At 44.8% G+C, this 15,392-nt stretch overlaps 1 protein-coding gene across 1 annotated transcript in view; it reads right to left on the bottom strand.

The window, feature by feature from the left end:
• LOC139275923 (ATP-binding cassette sub-family G member 4-like) overlaps positions 1 to 14,792 on the bottom strand; it is a 163,514-nt gene extending 148,722 nt beyond the window's left edge. Inside the window, exon 1 of the mRNA XM_070893141.1 lies at positions 14,742 to 14,792. Within this exon, the coding sequence (XP_070749242.1) occupies positions 14,742 to 14,786 (45 nt within the window). The 5' untranslated portion in view covers positions 14,787 to 14,792. The remainder of the gene's footprint in view (positions 1 to 14,741) is intronic.
• Positions 14,793 to 15,392: the final 600 nt, after the last annotated feature.

Raw genomic sequence — 15,392 nt, forward strand, 5'->3', positions numbered from 1 at the left:
AACGCTGCGCGTGCGCGTTGGAGCGTCGCGCATGCTCAGTGTGAAAAAAACATTGGCACTCGGCCATTTTTGTAGTTCTTTGTAGCTGTTTAATTTTTGAACATTTTTTTAATAAAAGCACATTGCCATCAGTACATCTCACTGCAGCCTTCTCACTGTCTCCTCCCCACCCTCCCCCCCGCGGGAAGAACGGGCGCCTCCTCTCCCCCCCCCCCCCCCCCGCGGGAAAGAACGGGCGCCTCCTCCCCCCCGTGGGAAAGAATGGGCGCCTCCTCCCCCCCGCGGGAAAGAATGGGTGCCTCCTCTCCTCTTCTCCCCTCCCCCCCCCCCCCGCGGGCAGAAAGGGCGCCTCCCCCCCCCCCGCAGGAAGAACGGGCGCCTCCCCCCCACCCCCGCGGGAAAGAACGGGCGCCTCCCCCTCCTCCCCCTCCTCCCACCCCCCCCTGCGGGAACGAACGGCTGCAGAATTCTCCGTGCCTGAAGCACTTTCACACAGGTAGGAAGATGGTTTATTTAATCTTTTCTTTGCTTATAAATGTTTATTCAGGTTGGATTTATTTGTATAATATTTGTAGAAGTATAAATAAGGATTTATTGTATAATTTAATGAGTTCCCTTCCCCCCCCCTCCCCCCCCACCTCGTTCTGGACGCCTAATTTGTAACCTGCGCCTGATTTTTTTAATGTGTAGAACAGGTTTTTTCAGTTCTACAAAAATCTTCACTTGCTCCATTCTAACTTAGTTTGGAGTACGTTTTCACTGTGGAAACTTTGAAATCAGGCGTCAGTGGCCAGACACGCCCCCTTTTGAAGAAAAAATTCTGTTCCAAAGTAGAACTGTTCTACCTGACTAGAACTGCAGAAAAAAAAATGTGGAGAATTGCGATTTCTAAGATAGTCCGTTCTCCACCAGTTGCTCCTAAAAATCAGGCGCAAATCATGTGGAAACTTGGGCCCCATGTGTGAGCTGTGAGAAGGATGCTAAGAGGCTGTAGGGTGACTTGGACAGGTTAGGTGAGTCGGCAAATGCATGGCAGATGCAGTATAATATGGATAAATGTGAGGTTATCCACTTTGGTGGCAAAAACAGGAAGGCAGAATATTATCTGAATGGTGACAGATTAGGAAAAGGGGAGGTGCAACGAGACCTGGGTGTCATGGTACATCAGTCATTGAAAGTTGACATGCAGGTATAGCAGGCGGTGAAGAAGACAAATAGCATGTTAGCCTTCATAGCGAGAGGATTTGAGTATAGGAGCAGGGAGGTCTTACTGCAGTTGTACAGGGCCTAGGTGAGGTCTCACCTGGAATATTGTGTACACTTTTGGTCTCCTAATCTGAGGAAGGACATTCTTGCTATTGAGGGAGTGCAGCGAAGGTTCACCAGACTGATTCCTGGGATGGCAGGACTAACATATGAAGAAAGACTGGATCAACTAGGCTTATATTCACTGGAATTTAGAAGAATGAGAGAGGATCTCATAGAAATATATAAAATTCTGATGGGATTGGACAGGTTATATGCAGAAAGAATGTTCCCGATGTTGGGGGAGTTCAGAACCGGGGGTCACAGTCTAAGGATAAAGGGGTAAGCCATTTAGGGCCGAGATGAGGAGAAACTTCTTCACTCAGAGAATTGTGAACCTGTGGAATTCTCTACCACAAAAAGTTCTCTACCACAGGCCAGTTCGTTAGATATATTCAAAAGGGAGTTAGATGTGGCCATTACGGCTAAAGGGATCAAGGGGTATGGAGAGAAAGCCGGAATGGGGTACTGAAGTTGCATGATCAGCCATGATCATATTGAATGGCGGTGCAGGCTCGAAGGGCCGAATGGCTTACTCCTGCACCTATTTTCTCTGTTTCTATGTTTCTAACAGCACTGTGGGAGTACCTTCCCCAGACAGACTGCAGTGGTTCAAGAAGGCAGCTCACCACCACCTTCTTGAAGGGCAATTAGGGATGGGCAATAAATGCCGACCTTGCCAGCGACGCCCATAACACAGGAACGAATAAAAAAAGCACTAATTTATCAAGGCACACTTGTACTTTATGCCAAAAAGCATTGGATAAATATTGGTTTTCAAGAGGTTACAGCTCCTGCTTAAAGGAAAAGATTTACGCCGAGCCTTAAAATCTCTCCCTGAAACTTCTGAAAGCACTTTACATACAGTGCATTACATTAAGAGCGTGTTTGCAAGGGCCTTCCTTTATAGGTGGAAATAAGTTGTATGAAGGAGAGAAGCTGAGGCTGCTACTGGACACTTAAATGAAGACAACGAAGAGTGAGAGGAGAAACGTCAGATACTACAGTCTGAATAGCCAGTCTTTCCAGGATGGTTAGTGTTGAAACAGATGCTAGGAGTGCTCTAGACACATGTAATCTCTCTTAGGTAGTCTTTATTTTCATTCTCTATGTTATATATCATCAAAGGCGGTCCCTCTTGATTCCACGGCAAAAAAGGACGAGTTCACGGTAGACTACAGATATACTCTCTGTGCAGTCACTGTATAGTTGCATAAGATGAAGACTTGCTACCTGATGCACTAAGGTTTACACTGTGTATATACTATACTGGCACCACTAGAGGGTGCAACTGGTTTCCTGGCCCTGTGGCAGAGACTGTCCACCAGAGGGCACTGAGGTGGGAGACCTGAGGGTCACCCTCATAGGTGTGCAGGGCCTAGTATAAAAGGCTGCTCACCATGCTTGTGCCTCAGTCTGGAGTTACGAATAAAGGACCAAGGTCACTACAGTTTGAGTACAACACATTGCCTCATGGAGTCATTCATAAGTACATTACAGACTTAACAACCTATTACATTCGTTTTACCCGGTTAGACAGACCAGAAACCAGCTCTAACCTCGGCCAATACCCATCTTGAACCGGTTTGTGGAGGGAACACATGTTCCTTCCCTCTCTTTCACTTATAGTCTCATTGATGGCAAAATACTCAAATGATGCATGGCAAGTGAAAAATCCAGAAACATATGGAATACAGATATCTTGAGACCCTTCTTGCAGCGCTGACATGACTGGCCCAAACGGACAGAAGTACAATGAACTGGCAAACCTCCTGGAAATCCTTTGCATGCCCCCAAGGATCCACAGACCCAGGTTTGACACCCTACGAGAGCTAGAAGTAGCATGCATATAGCGGCTTTCACAGCCTCAGGACTTATAAGATAAGGAGGGGGCTCGATCAGGTGGATGCAGAGAGGATATTTCCACTCATAGGGGAAGCTAAAACTAGGGGACATGGTCTTAGAATAAGGGGCCGCCCATTTAAAACTGAGCTGAGGATGAATTTCTTCTCTCGGAGGGTTGTAAATCTATGGAATTCTCTGCCCCAGAGAGCTGTGAAGGCTGGGTCATTGAATGTACTTAAGGCGGAGATAGACAGATTTTTGAGCGATGAGGGAATAAGGGGTTATGGGGAGCGGGCAGGGAAGTGGAGCTGAGTCCATGATCAGATCAGCCATGATCATATTGAATGGCGGAGCAGGCTCGAGGGGCCGTATGGCCTACTCCTGCTCCTAATTCTTATGTTCTTATGTTCTTGTGTCCCAAAGCACTTTACACTCAATTAGGTACATTTGCAATGTAGTCACTGTTGTAATGTAGTAAACGCGGCAGTCAGTGTGCGCACAGCAAGCTCCCACAAACGGCAATTAAGTAAATGACCAGGCCATGCATTTTTTTTTAGGCATTGGTTACGCGATGAACATTGGCCCTTCCCGTCTTTGAATAGCGCCATGGGATCTTCTGCATTCACCTGAGGGGGAAGGCGGGGCCTCAGTTTCGCCTCTCAGCTGAAATTCGGCGGCCATTTTGCACACAGCAAGATCCCATAAACAACAATGAGATGACTCACAGGTTGCTCTATTTCTGGTCGTATTCGAAGAATCTTGACTAGGACACCAGAAGAAGACTCTACCTTACATTTATAGCGCCATGGATCATTTGCAATCCATCGGGACCATCTAACCAACAGAGTGGGCCGCAGTTCTTGATTGTTTACGTCCAATCTACCTAATGAGTCACGGCAGACTAGAGCTAACATCATTTTAATAAATTAGCGTCCACACAGAGTGGCTGTCTCTTGTGAAGATACCTTAATCATCAATTATTCATCGAGATGCAGGAGATAGATGGGGCGTGGGATTGTTTGGGTCATGTTGCCTTGCCTCAAGAAACAGATCAATCAATAAATCAGTTTGTTGAGTGGTTAACGAGAGAGGTGGCTGGTAATTCCACTAACACATGGAGTTTCATGGCATACATTACAGAGTACAGCTGAGCCACCTTTTCCCATAATGGCTTCTAAGTAGTGGGCCCCATCAGCCTTTCGAATTTCTGCACCACTCTTTCTTTCAATGGAATGTTCTCTACAGTATACAGAAAAATTTGTAATACAATATTTTAATGCACACATCAAAGAAAATGTAATGTGTTCACCCACTTTACGCAAATCTATATCTCCCAGTCTGTGCCATGTTATTTGTTCTTGCTCAGGAAGCAGTAGGGGCATTGGAATTGATCGCAGAGCCCCTTGGCAAGGAGAATTTTGTTTAAAGTGCATGGCTCTGGTTCCCACTCCTTCTACCAATCCAATGGCTCCTATGGGAAAGTAAGAACCCAAGTATGAGGAGCAGGAGTAGGCCATTTGGTCCCTCAAGCCTGCTCTGCCATTCAATAAGATCCTGGCTGACCTTCGACCTCAACTCCACCATTCTGCCCTATCCCCATATCCTTTGGTTCCCTTAATGTCCAAAAATCCATTGATCTCTGTCTTCCTACATTACAACAGTGGCTACACTTCAAAAAGTACCATGTTAGCTGTAACACGCTTTGGGATGTCCGGTGGTCATGAAAGGTGCTATATAAATGCAAGTCTTTCTCTCTTTGAATATACTCAATGACGGGGCATCCACAGCTCTCTGGGGTAGAGAATTCCAAAGATTCACCTCTGAAGAAATTTCTCCTCATCTCAGTCCTAAATGGCCGACCCCTTATTCTGAGAATGTGACCCCTGGTTCTAGAATCCCCAGCCAGGGGAAACCTCCTCCCTACATCTACCCTGTCAAGCCCCTTAAGAATTATATATGTTTCAACGAGATCACCTCTCATTATTCTAAACTCTTGTAGAGTTATCTCTATGAATAAATGATGATAAGCCTAGTCTACTCAAGCGCTCCTCATAGGAAAATACCTCCATCTCAGGAATCAATCTGGTGAACCTTCGTTGCACTAACTCTAAGGCAAGTATATCCTTCCTTATGTAAGGAGACCAAAACTGCACACAACACTCCAGGTGTGGTCTAACTAAAGCCCTATGTAATTGCAGTAAGACTTGTTTACTTTTATCCTCTAATCCTTTTGTAATAAAGGCTAACATACTATTTGCTTTCCGAATTGCTTGCTGTACCTGTAGGTTAACTTTCTGTGATGCGTGTACAAGGACACCCAGGTCCCTCTGAACACCAACATTTTCCAATCTCTCGTCATTTAAAACATATTATGCTTTTATATTTTTCCCACCACAGTGGATAACTTCACAGTTCTCCACTTGTGTATATGTCTGTCTGGTGGTTTATGGATAGCAGGTCGCGACAGTATTAGGATTTACAGTCTAGGCTCTCACAGAAAGATCAGCCATATGGGCGAAATACTGGATGGCAGATGGTGCCTGTGGAAATGTATCTCGGTGTGAGTCAGCATCTTAAGGAGTGGAGTGGAGCGAAGAGCATTGAAAGGGAAAACAGTAGCAAAAATATCTAGTTCTACATGTGTAAAAAGTCAAGATTTTGTTGTATTTCATCTTCATAGGCAGTCCCTCGAAGCGAGGATGACTTGCTTCCACGCCAAAAAGGGATGAGTTCACAGGTGTTTCAATTAAGGACCTAATATTCCACAACCTGAAGGGTGGAAGATGCCTGCGAGTAGATTTTTTTTTAAGTTTGGTGGTCGTTGCCCATCAGCCACCACACGGGCTTGCGAGAGCTAGGTCTTGGTCCAGTGGCAAGGATTAACCAAGACAACTGGAGACCAACTCTGCTGCACGGACCTAGTGCACACACATATCGCAGTGTGGGCTGGCCCGTGTTGCCCCCGGGCCCTCGCCTCTTCTGGGTCTCAAATTCACACCTCTCCTGGGTCCCGGTCACTTCCCTCGACAAACTCTTGCTGCTCCTTCGCCACTCCTGCTGTACCTGTCCGCAGTGCAATCAGCCATCACCCTCCTGCAACATCACACGCTGTTCCCTGAAGTGGTATGCCCCCACACATTGCGCCCTCCAATGGCCCCGGGATAATTAGGGACATTTATTGCTTTGCTATCCACACATCTTACTAATTGTACATCAGTGTACTTCTATTAAAGTATCTAATTCAGTTATAATGGTGTGTATGGAAACAAATATTGATGCTTGAAAGTTCTAGGCTCAGAAGAGTGGGGGATAATTCACTAATACATTGACAATACTTCAAATTAAACACCAATAACACTTTGAGTTAGATGTGAGTGGAAGCAAGATTTTAATTGCCATGTCAAAGAGCGTGTGATCTCCTCTAGTCTCTACTGGCCACAGAGGAAGAAGAATAAAGACTTGGATTTATATAGCGCCTTTCATGACCATCGGATGTCTCAAAGCGCTTTACAGCCAATGAAGTACTTTTGGAGTGTAGTCACTGTTGTAATGTAGCAATCTGCGCACAGCAAGCTGCCACAAACAACAATGTGATAATGACCCAGATAATCTGTTTTTTTGTTATGTTGATTGAGGGATAAATATTGGCCAGGACACTGGGGATAACCCTCCCTGCTCTTCTTCAAAATAGTGCCATGGGATCTTTTACGCCCACCTGAGAGGGTAGACAGGGTCTCAGTTTAATATATCATCCGAAAGACGGCACCTCCGACAGTGCATCATTCCCTCAGCACCGCACTGGAGTGTCAGCCTAGATTTTTTTGTACTCAAGTCCCTGGAGTGGGACTTGAACCCACAACCTTCTGACTGGGTGAGAGTGCTATGTACTGAGCCACAGCTGACACAACAAGACCTGATATGGTGTCTTTAACATGAAAAGCAGACTTTAAGCAGTTGTGAAAAAGAGTTAGGAGAGAGGACACAAAGGCATGATCACAAAGATAGACCTTGAGCCAACTTTTTAAAATTGGGAAACGTATTAGAAGTGGAAGGGTTTGGGAAGGGCCTTCCAAAGAGCAGGGCCGAGATGGTAGAAAACTACTGATGGTGGCAGAGTCAGAGGATTGAAAGGCCCAGATGGGAACAGGAGGTGAAGGCCATGGAGGATTTGTAAAAATGAGAATGAATATTTCAAGTTTGATAAATTGGGGCACAAGGAGAAGATGTAGGTTGGCATGAATAGAAGCGATGGGCTGGATGGACCAGAAGATTTTTCCTTTCTGCTCATGATCGTAAGTGGAACTTATCCCACAACAGCATGCGGATGGCAGAGTGTTGGACCAGTTGAAGTCTGTAAAATGTGGAGCTCGGAGAGTTCGAGTGGAGTGCATCTAAGTCTGGTCAGAGGGTTTTAGCAGTGATGAGAGCAAGGGAAGGACAAACCTATTAAAATGGCCACTTAGGTAAGGGACTGGAGGAATTCGAATGCCAGTAGAGGCATATCCGATATGAACATAACATAAGAAATAGGAGCAGGAGTAGACCATTTGGCCCCTCGAGCCTGCTCCGCCATTCAATAAGATCCTAGCTGATCCGATCTTGGCCTCAACTCCACTTCCCTGCTCGCTCCCCATAACCCTCGACTCCCTTATCGTTCAAAAATCTGTCTATCTCCACCTTAAATATAGTCAAAGACTCAGCCTCCACAGCTTTCTGGGGCAGAGAATTCCACAGATTCACGACCCTCTGAGAAAAGAAATTCCTCCTCATCTCCGTCTTATTCTGAAACTATGCCCCCTAAATATGAATGACCACCATCAGGAGATGAAGGGAGAAAACTGGAAGGAAACAATCATATTGATGTCGGCACTGAATAGATTCCTGACGTCACCGATACTGCACGCACAAAATTGATCAAAATGAGTTAATTGAAGGGGTCCATTTACCAATCCAGCTGAAATGAGTTTGTGGTCAACTGGGCGAAAGACAAGGAACAGTGGGGGGGTTTTCGGAGGGTATATTCTCAACAGCAAAGGAGGCGGCAAGAAGAAGGAGGATAAGTAGCTGGAGTATAAAACAATCGAAGTTGTGGCAATAATTGCAGAATGTAAATATTGCAACAACAAAACATTCCCGTCAGCTCCAAAGAAATATGAATTTGGCTTCACTGGAGATGCTTAATTCTAATCAAAATTCCCATTAGCCGAAAGCATCGCGACACTGCCGGGATTAGTGCTATTGATCTGTGCTGCTGCGGTGAGTCAGTGGGTTTGTACACCAGCGCTGAGAGAGGACTGACATCAGATGGTGCACATGACTCTCCATGAGCTGTACCTCCGCTCCGCAGAGGAGATTGAGATGACTTATCAAGATCCATTTAAAATCTCCATTCCAACCACACAGCAATATGGGCAGAGGCTGGAGACAGGGGCACTGACCATCACCAAATTGTCAGAGAGAGAAGAAAAAGATTTGCATTTATATAGCGCCTTTCATAACCTCGGGACATCTCAAAACGCTGTAGAGCCAATGAAGTACTTTTGAAGTGTAGTTACTGTTGTAGTTTGGGAAACGCGGCAGCCAATTTGCACACAGTCATCATCATCATCATAGGCGGTCCCTCGAAACGAGGACGACTTGCTTTCACGCCAAAAAAGGATAAATTTACACGTGTTCCAATGAAGGACCTAAAACGCCAGGTCCTGAACTACAATCTGAAGGGTGGAAGATGACTGTGCGTGGATTTTTTTTTTAACGTGTTGTGGCCGTTGCACACCAGCCAACACACGGGCTTGACAGAGCTAGGTCTTGGTCCAGTGGCAAGGGTTAACCAGGACGACTGGAGACCTGCTCTGCTGCACGGACCGAGTGCGCACATAGATCGCAGTGTGGGCTGGGCCCGTGCTGCCCCTGGGCCCCTGGCCCCGAACTCACGCCTCCCCTGGGCCCCGATCACATCCCTCCACAATCTCTCGCCACTCCTGCTGTATCTGCCCACGCTCCAATCACCGACCTGGATCTTGATGACGTCACTCTTCGCTGCCGTCGTAGTACGCCTCCACGCTGCTCCCAGGCCGCTGCAAATGTTTAGTTTGCAAATGGATGCATTTGAAATTCTGATTTTAATTGTAAAGCCAAGGGGAGAGCGCAAACGCAGTAATGTGATAATGACCAGATAATCTGTTTTAAGTGATGTTGATTGAGGGATAAAAATTGGCCTCGGGATAACTCCCTTGCTCTTCTTCGAAATAGCGTCCTGGGATCTTTTACGTCCACCCGAGAGAGCAGACGGGGCCTCGGTTTAATGTCTCATCCGAAAGAAGGCACCTCCGACAGTGCGGCACTCCCTCAGCGCTGCGCTGGAGTGTCAGCCTAGATTTTCGTGCTCAGTTTCTTGAGTGGGACTTGAACCCACAACCTGTGAGACAAGAATGCTACCTACTGAGATATGGCTGGCAGCATATGTAGAGTGAAGTCTTTTTTTTAAAAAACATTAACCTGAGAACAAATTCAAAGGGGAAGGAAGTAAAGCAGAAGTTGGATAGCAAGAATCTAGAAAGCAAATCTGTACGACAGAGGAAACAGGGCTTATTATGTAGTAAGCAAGGAGGTTTTCCTGTGCTGAATGGTATATACTTTAATGCGAGGAGTATAGCGAATAAGGCGGATGAGCTAAGAGCACAGGTAGACAGTTGTGAGTATGACATTATAACCATTACAGAAACATGGCTGAAAGAGGGGCAGGTTTGGCAGATCAATATTCTTGGCTACAGGATTTTTAGACAAGATAGAGAGGGGGGTAAAAAGGAGGGAGGGGGGGGGGGGTTTGCAGTACTGATTAAAGAAACTATTACAGCGGTGAGGCGGGATGTTCGAGGGATCATCAAATGAGGCCATATGGGTCGAATTGAAAAATTAAAAAAAGGGGCGATCACACTGCTCGGCATGTATTATAGACCCCCAAACAGTGGGAGGGAGATAGAGGAGCAAATATGTAGGCAAATTGCTGTGAAGTCTAAAAACCATAGGGTAGTAATAGTCGGGGATTTTAACTATCCAAATATTGATTGGGACAAATTTAGTGTGAAGGGTATAGAGGGTGTGGAATTCTTGAAATGCATTCAAGAGAACATTTTTAGTCTGTATGTAGCAAGCCCAACACGAGAGGGGGCGGTCTTGGATTTAGTTTTGGGGAATGAAGCTGGGCAGGTTGAAGGGGTATTAGTGGGGGAGCAATTGGGTGCCAGTGACCATAATTTAGTCAGATTCAAATTTGCCATTGATGAGGACAAGAATAGGCCTGGAATAAAAATTCCGAATTGGGGAAAAGCTAATTTTGCTAAGTTAAGGAGTGATTTGGCCATAGTGGACTGGAAACAGCTACTTGTGGGTAAATCAGTGTCGGAAAAGTGGGAGGCATTCAAGGAGGAGATCCGGAAGGCTCAAGCCAAACATGTGCCCTTAAAGAAAAAGGCTGGGAAAAATAATTCTAGAGCCCCCTGGATGTCTAGGGACTTACAGGGGAGGATTAAGAAAAAAGGGATGCTTATGTCATATATCAATCGCTAAATACTTTAGAATCTTTAGAGGATTATAGAAAGAGGCAAAATTAAAAAGGTTATTAGGAATGCTAAAAGAGAGCACGAGAAATTCTTGGCCAGTAAAATTAAGGAAACCCTAAGATGTTCTATAAATATATTAAGAGTAAGAGGGTAACTAAAGAAAGGGTAGGGATTATTAGAGACCATGAGGGTAATCTTTATGTGGAGGCGGAAGATGTTGGGAGGGTTCTTAATGAATACTTTGCATCTGTTTTCACAAAGGAAAGAGATAATGTAGATACTGCTATAGAGGAGAAGTGTAATAATCTGGATGAAATAACTATAGTGAGAGAGGAAGTATTAAGGGGTTTAGCAGCTTTGAAAGTAGATAAGTCCCCAGGCCCGGATGAAATGCATCCCAGGCTGTTGAGCGAAGTAAAAGAAGAAATAGCAGAGGCCTTGACCATCATTTTCCAATCCTCTTTGGATCTGGGCACGGTGCCGGAGGATTGGAGAACTGCTAATGTAGTACCCTTGTTTAAGAAGGGAAAAAGGGATAGGCCGAGTGATTACACTCCTGTCAGCTTAACCTCAGTGGTGGGAAAATTATTGGAAAAAAATCCTGAAAGACAGGATAAATCTGCATTCGGAAAGGCAAGGATTAATCAGGGACAGTCAGCACGGATTTGTTAAGGGAAGATCGTGTTTGACTAACCTGATTGAATTTTTTGAGGAGGTAACCAAGAGGGTCGATGAGGGTAGTGTGTACGATATAGTATGTATGGACTTTAGCAAGGCTTTTGATAAGGTCCCACATGGTAGTCTGGTCATGAAGGTTAAAGCCCATGGGATCCAGGGCAAAGTGGCAAAAATTGCCTTGGAGGTAGGAAGCAAAGGGGTATAATTGATGGATGTTTTTGTGACTGGAAGGATGCTTCCAGTGGAGTTCCGCAGGGCTCAGTATTGCTTTTTGTGGTACATATCAATGATTGAGATTTGAATATAGGGAGTATGATTAAGAAGTTAGCAGACGACACTAAAATTGGCTGTGTGGTTGAAGAGAAAAGTCATGGACTGCAAGAGGATATCAATCTACTGGTCAGATGGGCAGAGCAGTGGCAAATGGAATTTAATTCAGATCAGTGTGAGGTGATGCACTTTGGGAGGGCTAATGGTGGGTCACTTTAATAGTGTAGAAGAACAAAGGGACCTTGGAGTGCTTGTCCACAGATCCCTGAAAGTAGCAGGCCAGGTGGATAAGGTGGTTAAGAAGGCATACGGAATGCTTGCCTTTATTGGTCGAGGCATAGAGTATAACAGTAGGGAGGTTATGCTTAAATTGTATAATACTTTGATTAGGCCATAGCTGGAGTACTGCGTGCAGTTCTGGTCGCCGTATTATAGGGAGGATGTGGTTGCACTAGAGAGGGTGCAGAGGAGATTTACTAGGATGCTGCCTGGAATGGAGAATCTTAGTTATGAGGACAGATTGGATAGGCTGGGTTTGTTCTCATTGGAACAGAGGAGGTTGAGAGACCTCATCGAGGTGTACAAAATATTGAGGGGTCTGGACATAGTGGATAGTAAGGGTCTATTTCCATTGGTGGAGGGATTTTTTACGAGGTGGCATAGTTTTAACGTGGTTGGTGGAAGGTTTAGAGGGGATTTGAGGGAGGTCTTCTTTACGAAGAGGGTTGCGAGGATCTGGAACTCGCTGCCTGGAAGAGTGGTGGATGCAGAAACCCTCACCACTTTTAAGAGATGGTTGGATGGGTACTTAAAGTGCCGTAACCTGCAGGGTTACGGACCTAGAGCTGGTGATTAGGATTAGACTGGATGATCTTTTGTTGGACGGTGCAGATATAATGGTAAGTACTGCAGGGAATTAGAATATGGTCAGGGTGATCTCCTGGAGTAGTTTCGATTGCCTGGATGGGTCGGAGAGGAATTTTCCCAGATTTTTTTCTCCCTAAATTGGCCTGGGTTTTTATCTGGTTTTTGCCTCTCCTAGGAGATCACATGGCTCCAGTTGGGATGGAGTGTAGATGTTTTCAGTATAAGGGGTGTCGCAGTTGTGTGAGGTGGACAGGTTGGGCTGGGTGCTCTTTGCCTTTCCGTCATTGTTCATAGGTTTATATGTAACCTTTAGGGCTGCTGACCGAGGGCCATATGGCTCTTTGTCGGTCGGCGCAGACACAATGAGCTGAAATGGCCTCCTTCTGCGCTGTAAATTTCTATGTTTCTATAAGAGCATAAGAACATAAGAAATAGGAACAGGAGTAGGCCATATGCCCCTTCAAGCCTGTTCCGCCATTCAATAAAATCATGGCTGATCTGATCATGGACTCAGCTCCACTTCCCCGCCTGCTCCTCATAACCCCTTATCTCCTTATCGTTTAAGAAACTGTATTGTGTTAAGTTCCTCCCCCCATAGCCCCCTGACTATCCACTGTCGGAATATTGTTAGTGTCCTCTACCGTAAAGACTGATACAAAATATTTGTTCAGAGTTTCTGCCATCTCCATGTTCCCCATTACGAATTCCCCGGTCTTGTCCTCTAAGGGACCAACATTTACTTTAGCCACTCTTTTCCTTTTTATATACCTATAGAAACTCTTGCTATCTGTTTTTATATTTTGTGCTAGTTTACTTTCATAGTCTATCTTCCCTTTCTTAATCATTTTTTTAGTCGTTCTTTGCTGGCTTTTAAAAGCTTCCCAGTCTTCTGTCCTCCCACTAGTTTTGGCCACTTTGTATGTCCTTGTTTTTAATTGGATACCGTCCTTTATTTCTTTAGATAGCCACAGATGACTATCTTTTCTCTTACACCCTTTCCTCCTCAGTGGAATATATTATTCTTGAGAGCTGTGAAATATCTCCTTCAATGTACACCACTGTTCATCAACCGTCTTACACTTTAATCTATTTTCCCAGTCCACTTTACCCAACTCTGCCCTCATACCTTTATGGTCTCCTTTATTTAAGCTTAGTACGCTGGTTAGAGATCCAACTTTCTCACCCTCCATCATGCTATGATCACGCATTCCGAGGGGATCCTTTACTGGGAGATTGTTTATTAATCCTGTCTCATTACACAGGACCAGGTCTACGTTAGCCCAATTTATCTCACTCAATTCTATGCCTCGAGATATTAGTCAATAAGATTCTCATCAGCAAAGTGAACATAATCATACCACTTGCTCCAACATACTTCACCCTGCTGTAAATTTTGGACTTGCTGAAATAAATAAAAACCAATCTGGATAAACTGCAGTGGGGGCAGGGAAACAAAGATACATTTTAAAATGAAACAAAAATGCGGAGGAGATAAAATTAGATTTACTGATGCTCTGAAAATGGGATTAGTTGGTCGCGGGCGGATGCAAATGACAATTAATCGTTGCATATGTGTCAAGAAGGTTGTAGAGGTTGACCAAATGGCGTATGATGCGCTCATTGCGGACTATGCTGATACAGCTCTGGTCTATCCGCCTCTTCCTGCAGTTTCGGAATCCACTGCAGACTCCGGGGTTACTCTCGGTCAAAAAGCTCCGAGGTTACTCTCGGTCACAAGCCAGTACCTGTCTACGACCTGTTATTCCCCAGCGGAAACCCACTCAAAATAAATAAATAGCCGCTTGGGTAGGAGAGGGGGGAGGCTGGCCACTTTTGAACAGTAAATGGCAGAGGAAAATATAGCAAATCTTATGCAATCAGCAAAATAAAGGACTGAATCTATAATTTAAAAAAAAATAGATGAAATGACTTTAATATTGAAATGCATTGCACAGGTTAAACATTTGCAAAGTAATTTAAAAACAGCACAACCGAGATGTCTAATTTTCCATAAATTATCTCAATATTTATACACACGTTATAAACACGACTTTTCCATTATAAGCAACAAAGCAAACTTCACGTGTTTTCCAAATTTTAATACATGTTATATTGAATAAATTTGCAATTCATGCCAAAATGCAATATACAAATCAGACGACCTCACGCCAGCCTGTGTGTCTAATATGTACAATAAAAGAACATATACTGCACCTTTCCGCTCGGCGATAGAGCAGAGATGAAACACGACGATGCCATTGTCGACTATTCGGCACGGAATACAGATCAGTATTTCTGTTCCTGTCACTTTGGGGATTTTTTTTGCACTGGATAGGAGGTTTTAATCACCCACCAAATGATCGCATTTAATTTCCCAGAGTTTTGAGACAAGCATTGCACGGCGTGCTGCTATTTGCAGTTGGTTCTCCGGAGGTTTTTGAGAAGGCGATATGCACTGCTACTATTGTCACCTGTAATAAAGCTGCCTGCCTGTCGACGCAACTCGGCTTTTCTTTTAATTTTCGCACCAGTTGTCTTCCCTGTTCCACTGGAAGGCGCTGACACACGCGGTGGAGCCCTCTGGCACTGCACTGAAGTGGCTATTTGACTGTAGACTGCATCACCGCTCGAGTTTGATCCTATCCCTCACCTCACATTGACACATGCACACTTTCTGGAAGCAGTTCCCATGTAGTTTTCCAAAATGCACAATATATACAGATTATAGCAGTAAAGTGGTCATAGGAGAAAGAAAGACTTGCATTTATATAGCACCTTTCACGGCCACCAGACGTCCTAACACGCTTCACAGCCAATGAAGTGTAGTCACTGATGTAACGTGGGAAACGCGACAGCCAATTTTCA

This window comes from Pristiophorus japonicus, chromosome 11, assembly GCF_044704955.1.
Source record: "Pristiophorus japonicus isolate sPriJap1 chromosome 11, sPriJap1.hap1, whole genome shotgun sequence".
NCBI lineage: Eukaryota > Metazoa > Chordata > Chondrichthyes > Pristiophoridae > Pristiophorus > Pristiophorus japonicus.